At 37.3% G+C, this 7,482-nt stretch overlaps 2 protein-coding genes across 2 annotated transcripts in view; both read right to left on the reverse strand.

Moving 5' to 3' along the window:
• LOC118752937 (LMBR1 domain-containing protein 2 homolog) overlaps positions 1-6,695 on the reverse strand; it is a gene marked incomplete in the record, with an annotated part of 8,388 nt that extends 1,693 nt beyond the window's left edge. The window contains 2 exon segments of the mRNA XM_036487785.1: positions 5,910-6,339; positions 6,397-6,695. Of these exon segments, the coding sequence (XP_036343678.1) occupies positions 5,910-6,339; positions 6,397-6,567 (601 nt within the window).
• On the reverse strand, positions 6,491-7,238 carry LOC118752938 (BBSome-interacting protein 1). The gene is made up of 3 exons (XM_036487786.1): positions 7,128-7,238; positions 6,635-6,960; positions 6,491-6,574 (listed from the first exon to the last, which is right to left on the reverse strand). Exon 2 carries the CDS (start codon positions 6,900-6,902, stop codon positions 6,672-6,674), a length of 231 nt encoding a protein of 76 aa, XP_036343679.1. The 5' UTR covers positions 6,903-6,960; positions 7,128-7,238; the 3' UTR covers positions 6,491-6,574; positions 6,635-6,671.
• Positions 7,239-7,482: the final 244 nt, after the last annotated feature.

The following is a 7,482-nucleotide window of genomic DNA, read 5'->3' on the forward strand; positions in this document are numbered from 1 at the left end:
CTAACACACAGTTGGTCGAGTAGCGCATTTTGATTTTCAAGCTCAATAATAGAAGCATTGTGCTTACATTGCACAGCGATAAGAACGCCCTCACCTCTCGCTAAGCCAGTTAGAGTGGAGTTTCTATCTTTTCGAAAGACATTGTAAAGGTTAGAGTCGAAATACTCATCACTGTAGAAGTTTTCATTCAGCCAAGTCTCAATGATGACTATAATGTCGTATTCAAGATGAAAACTAAACAACCGCAAAAGCTGATATTTAGCTCTTAGTCCAGATGTTTGCATGTAGATTTTCAGGCGGAAATGTTCTCTACTTGAGTCGATCGTTGGCCGTCGGACGTCGGTTGAAGCTCTTCGTTTTTTGGAAAAAAAAGCGAAAAGGGCGTACAACTACCTTAGCAGGCCACAGCTCAGGCAGTAATAGCTTCGAGTATGAAAGGGCGTACAACTACGTTAGCAGGCCACAGCTCAGGCAGTAATAGCTTCGAGTATGAATTTACGTGTACACCCAGTTTGAAATTAATACTTTTGAGAGTACTAGCGTGGACACCTTTCTTGGCAAGGCTATAGCAAAACATCGAATTCTTATCGATACCAGTGCGATTTGAGATAAACTCTTTAACCATATCAGCCGGGCCTGAATTTGAAAGGAGCGAAAGATCGTGGGCGGCTGTATTATTGTTATTGACAACATTTTCATTGTTTTGTGTAGAGAGTTAGGTCAACGCGAAATAGAAGAAGCAATAGCTGCAGTTTGCTCAGCGGGGTCAGCAGCAGGCAGAAGAGGCGTTTTTTGCGTTAGCTAACTCCTTGCTGAAGGCGATTTACCTTAAACATTCCAACGTGAGTGTTGATTGCCATAATTTCCTTTGAATCATCATCAACCTCGACTTGAAAAAAAAAAACGTCGGACAAATCTATGGTACTGAATATTGTCTTTCCTGCAAACTTAGCGAAAATTTGATCGGGTGTCGGCAAAGGGTACATGTTTGGCTCAAGTGCATTGTTAAGACCAGTTGAATAATCAGCACAGATTTGCAATTTGCCAATTCTTCTTTTTAACAACCACGATAGGTGCTGCCCATTGGGAATATTTGATTGGACTGATAATGCCAAGATGTTGAAGGCGTTCCAGTTCAATTGAAATGGGTTCGCGAGCTGCTTGCGGAACTGGTCGAGCATTCCGAAATATTGTATGGGCTCCAGGCTTGAGCTTCAGAGAAACTTTTCCTTTGTTGAAATAGCCAAGTCCCTCGGAAAAAATTTCCGGAAAAATTTCTCGCAAACTTCAATGGCCAAGTCATCACCAGTTGATTTTATATGTTTACAAACAGAATCAAAGGGAGCACTCCAAAGATCGAAAGAATTAATCCAAGGCATGCCAAAAAGATCCAATTCAAGTGATGTAAAGTAGCAAATTTCGCGTTTTTCTTCCCCATTTAGTTTAATGCCACAATTTAAGGCACCGAAAATTGGAATAGCAGTACCTGATGCGCTTGTGGCATTGGTGCTATTTCAGACGATAGCAATGGTTGTCCGATTAAAATCCAATTTAATTTTGATATTATTGTTATATCGGAAGCAGTATCAACCTGAAATTTGATTACAGTTCCGTTGACAACTGGACTGATATACTTTCGGTTAGAGATTGCGTGAACGATAGCTTCAACTTGATTCGAACTGGGGTTTTTCTTGCTGGATGATTTATATCCCTTGAAACTTTTCATAAAAGCACAGAAACCTGTCTTATGCCCTTTTTCATTACATTCGCCACACTGCTTGTCCTTGCATGGACAATTATCACTCCAAAACAGGCTAAGCGAGGAGTGTCGTTTCTTTGGCTCCGAACCGTTGACTTGTCTTTGTTGAACAGAATGAACTTCTTGAGCAGCGAATGCCTCGCCAACTTTACCCTCGGCTTCGTTGATCAAATCCTGCAAATTCAGCTTGTGAACCTCTGCACGTGCGGCCGCATCTGTTACCCTCTCCAACTCTAAATACTGATTGTCAACTTTCGTTAGAAGTTTTTCCAGCATAAGCGAGTCCTTGACGTCTTTTAACCCACTCACAAATAACAAAACTTTAAAGTCATCCGCAGTACAATGAGAAATGTCAAACTTCGCGGCGTGCGTATTTATACGAGCGGCATGCATGCTAAAATCCTCCGAAAAGTTTCTTAAGTGTTGTCACAGTCTTCGCAAATGTACAATCTTGTGGTTTAAGAGGTAAAATTGAATCCGCATAACGTTGATACTGTTCCTGATTGAATTTTTGGAAAAGAAGATAAACTTTTGTTGGTTCATCCAGACCCTCTGCTTGATTTGTAAAAACCGGCTCATAGCGTTCATAATAAGCCTCAAACGTTTGATTGTTGTCTGGGTCATATTCAAAATTGACCATAGAATCGGCCAAACATTTAACTTTAAATGCTGTTGAATCTTGAGCAAGAAGGGCTTGATCTGCAATCTGCGCCGGTTGACTTTGAAGAATGTGCTCAATCAGATTCTGCTGTTCTTGCATATGCTGTTGCATCAAATTCTTTTCTTCTTGGTGTTGCTTCAAAATCTGTTGATTTTGTACTTGCAATGCCTCGAACAATGCCTTGAATTGTGAGTGATCCATTTTGCTGAATGCGTGTTTTCTAAATTTAACTCGTCGCCAATGTAGTAAATCGTAATTATTTAAAGAATAATGAAGATTTACAAAGATATGTTTATTCAATTGCAAAAGGAATAAAAAAACTAATTTTTCAATCAGTAAAATAATTTGACAAAAAGTGCAAAGCTTTTAAGCAATGAAATTCAACGCAAAGTCAATAATCAATCTCGAACACTCTGTTTATCCATTTGTAACAATTAGCATATGATAACGGCAGCAATTTATCTACGGCATCAGCAGCAGCAGTAGTGATGTTTATTCTCATACACATACAGACTGAAGTTGTTCTTGTAACCCCTCCTCTTTTTTTATAAGCAGCAACTTGTCCTCATGAAGAGCATTGATTAATGAGAGAGCTTTTTGATGATCAGCTCTTAAAGCAGCGATTTCACTAAGCACAGTTTGCATTATATCAGAGACATTAGCTGTGTTTTCGTATTCTCCAGCAAAAAATATCCAGTAACTTGCCAGTAACCAAATTTCGGAGAGTAAGTCAATATATACTCCCAATGAGTGAAATATGCAAGAAAGTACGAAAACGCAAAACCAGCAAGAGGTTGCTAGTTTTATGAACAGCTGATCTATTTGTTATTTTCCGATGCAATTTTCTTAGAAAACTAGTATTTTCCATCTTGTTATATATTTAAATGGGTTTATTTTGTCAATTGCAACTCTAAAAGCACCACAAACAATTATTTTGTTAATGTGAATTACAAATAGTTGCTAGTAAAAATTTATCCAGTAAAAATCCAGTAAAACTTGCAAGTTCAGCTGTCATTTTTGCTCTCTCAATTTCCCCTCTTTTGCTAGTTTCTTGCAAGTTTTTGCGTACGAAAACGACATCCAGTAAAAAACCAGTAAAATTAGTACTGGATTTACTGGATAGTGCGTACGCGAACAGGGCTATTACCTTTCTGCTTCTCAAGCCCAGTTTCGATAGTTTCTTGTTGTTGGGTAGTGAGCATGGGGGAAGTGCATTGAACTTGCGAGCGTTGGGAGTGCATTTCGAATGCATTACGATTTTCGGTATTCGATGATGTTTTAGCGGCAGCGTTAATCCGCGGGGGCGAGCGAACACAACGCACTGACTGACACACGTCACAATAGAATGGCCGATTAGTTTTTGTAGGAAATCCAAGTCAGTTTGCGATAGATTAACGCACTTTGCATGAAAAAAATCATTGCATTTATTGCACTGAATCTTAGACTTTATGCGGTCGACCTTTTGACCACAAACACAAGGCATTGTCAAAAGCGAAATCAAATAGTAAATGTAAATGTACTAGTGTCCAAGTAAAACGAGTAAATAGAGCGTTTTACTCTCGCACATAACAAACGCACACGTCGCATTTCTTCAGTTTTGACTTGGAAATGCGACCAAATTGGAAATTCAATTAAATAGAATGTCTTTTAGCGCGAATTCCGATCAATTAATTCTTAACGCCTTCCAACGAAATACCATTTCCATTGGAGTTAAGTTCACTTTAATGAACGAACTAATGAACTAGTTCAATTAAAAGAGCTGGATCTTTAGTTCAAAAGCTCCCCAAGCCTATTCTAAAGTATTTTGTACTACAGTTTAATGCTTGAAACACAATACACGGCGAACGGCGAAGTTCGCCGAAATGGGCGATGCCGTCGTTCACCGGTCGCCCTGCTATTTCGCCTACTTTAACAGAATTAGAGCCAAGGCGTATTTAACAAGGTGGTGTTGACCGTATATAAGTAAAAAATTACACTAACAAATTATACGCTGATGTCCATACTGTCATTGGTATGAGTTACAACAAACACATCATTTTGACGTAATGGCCTCCACGGCGAAAAACTCAGCTGTCGCCCCAACACCACCTTGTTTAATACACCTTGATTAGAGCGGTAGCGAAAACAGCTGATACCATTTCGTCGCAATTATAAGTTAGATGACCATATTTTGAAAAACGAAACCATATTTAGAAATGATGAAATGATAACAAATTTAAATATAAGGCAAGGGGGAATTATTATAAATTATTTTATTTTAAGTCAGATTTAACGAATCGATCACTGTATTTTTCAACCATCTTTGAAAATAAAAAAACATACGGCCACCTTTGGCATGTACTGCCGCCATCGCCCAGCAGAGCGATAGAAATAAATCTAACGCCACGAAACGCCGCAGAGCGCACTGGGCTAGGTTCAATTTCATATGCCGGTGGGTGTTCTAATTTTGACACCGGTAATTTCGCTGTGGTGAGTTCGCCGTTGACCGGCATTGTGTTTCCACGGTGAGATGTAAAAGCCAAAACGTAAGTTGAAATGTTACACCCGTCACCGTGGAATTAGCCTTTATTAAATCATATATGAGTAGTCCACTTGCAAAACGCGCTATGTAAAATTGTTTAGATTTTTATTTTTTGGTGCATTTCGTGCCAGTATTTAAAGTAGTTTCATGTCCACTAACAACACAGAGCAGAATCTTTTTATATTCTGAAAAAATAGCATCAAATGTTAACGCTTCTTCCAAATGTCGCTATCATACTTACTTATAAACTTTCAAAAGTATACATCTTCTGATGAACTTAGAAAACTGCTTTAGGTCGTATATACTATTAATGTTAACTAAGGTCATGTTATGTTATGTTATAATTTTATAAGGCTCTTGTTTATCCAAATTTTCAGGTAATAACAAAAAAAATAGATTAAATTTAAATGTTACTTATTGTCGTAGACGTTTTTTGAAATTTATGGCTTTCTATTGTAAAATCACATAACGCTGTTTGCAAGTGGACTACTCATATGTACATACAGTATCGGTCATATCTATAGCACGCCATTTCAAAGTGATATTGTGTGCCACTTATGTTTATTTATTTATTTTTAAGAATTTTCAATTAAAATTTAGTTCATTCTCAGACAAACCCCATATATACCTAAGTTTAACAATTTGTAGAAAACTTCAAAAAAGTGCAACAAAATTTCACCTAAATTTCAAACTTTTTTCTCGGAAGTGTTAGAATTTTTTTGAGGTATGCTAGATTTGTATAATTTGTGATTGTAGTTTTTTTGAAAGGTATTGAGCTGGTCAACTATTTAAAAACGTTGGAGCCTAAGTAAAAAGGGCTCAAGGCGCTAGGAACAATAACTTAAAATTGTTGAGCTATTTAAAAAAAAAAATAAGAAATTATAAAAAAATATAAATTAAATCTAGCTCACAAGACTTTAAATGGCAACACTAAATATAAGCATTTATGTGTTATAAAAATGGCTTACCTAGCAGCAACACCAGCAGGAACAACCCCCAGGTATTAGAAGCCGAAGACGCTATGGCTTTCAGTTTTTGCCAATCCAAAGAGACTCCCTTCGCTGCTATATATATTAACAATATGCCACAAATGAAGAGATACGAGCTGTAATAAATGGCATTCTCGACAAGCGCAGACTTAAGTTTGCCTTTAATGGTGAAATCACCAGCTTTTAAATACGACTGCATTAATGGCATTATTAGCCAGGTGAGGAATTGTGAAGTCCAATAGATTACACGCCACAAATTTGGAAAAACAGAATCAGGAATCATACCCCATGGTGCTTGGCACTCGGTATTACCAACCGGAACAATTTCAACAGGGGAGGCATTAACGTTTGAGGTTGTAGTCTGCACCGCTCTGTCGGTATTTTCCTGTAAGCATTGTCTATATAAGGTCTAAAATAAAAAAAATAAAAACTTTAATATGTATTTTTGCAGATTAAGTCCACTTACATTTGTGACATCGAGTGGGATAGCAAATACAATGAGAAATGAAAAGCACCATGCCATTAGTACTGATAACGTAACAACAATATGTTGACGAGGAATGTTTCCATAACGATAGAGTGAAATACCAGCCAGCAGTAGAGCAACTATAACCGCGAATGTAAGTAATTGTACCATGTTATTCCTAGATGTTTAAAGACTTGGTTCAATATATATATTTTTGTAACTCCGACTTGTTTTTTTCCTTTGCTTTACTGTTTAATGGATCAGTCAGTTTTTACTTAGTTTTTTCCAGATTTTCTTGTCCCAGAAGTAGTTTTTTGGCGTTTCTCCTGAAGCCTTCGTGCTGCTTCACATTGCATCTCCTCTAACCGCTCCAACACCTGTGATTTTAAAGGTATTAAGTGGGGTTTGCAGAATATTAGTTCAGTTTTGTGTTCGAAAAACAGTTTCCCGGTCGACGGCTCAATTAGTTCAATTTTCCTAAGGATATCGATTTCTTCCGAGGACATAGTAAATTCCAGCCAATACTTTTTACAGCCAAAACGAAGCTGCTATTAGTCGATATCACTGAGAAAACGAAAAAAGTGGAAGATATTTGATTGCACTCTTAGCTCCAAATAACAACTACACAGTTTAGTTACGATCGTGCACAACTAGTTTGCAATATGTTGCTAGCAAGGAACCTTTTTGTAGGACATATATCCCAAAATGCATTTAACACACCTAGGTCTTACCATATACTTAATTTATTTCTTCACACATATAAAAACAAGTGATTTTTACTGACCCTTTTGTGGCGTAAAAAAATATTTTCACAAAACAATCGATGCCATTAGAGACTTGATAGAGAATCGATAGAAAAATCGATGGTTTTCCAATTTGAAGTGGATATCACACCCTCAGTATTTATTGACAATAGGTGCACATGAACGAAAGACAAAAGGTCACGCCTTCCCGAAAGAAAGAAAAAACTTATTTTCTAGCTGTTGAAATCTCGACGCCATCTTTGTTGTAAGAAGTAAACAACGAAGAGAACAAAAAAAAACTTACCCTTTCAACTACAATTTTTCGTGCTATAATAGATTTTAG

The sequence above is a fragment of the Rhagoletis pomonella genome, unplaced genomic scaffold, assembly GCF_013731165.1.
Source record: "Rhagoletis pomonella isolate Grant_MI unplaced genomic scaffold, Rhpom_1.0 Rhpom_scaffold_01974, whole genome shotgun sequence".
Taxonomy (NCBI): Eukaryota; Metazoa; Arthropoda; class Insecta; order Diptera; family Tephritidae; genus Rhagoletis; species Rhagoletis pomonella.

What these genes read in the sequence shown, in the direction of transcription:
- LOC118752938 (XM_036487786.1), bottom strand. Translation starts at nt 6,902, where the DNA reads ATGTCCTCGGAAGAAATCGATATCCTTAGGAAAATTGAACTAATTGAG.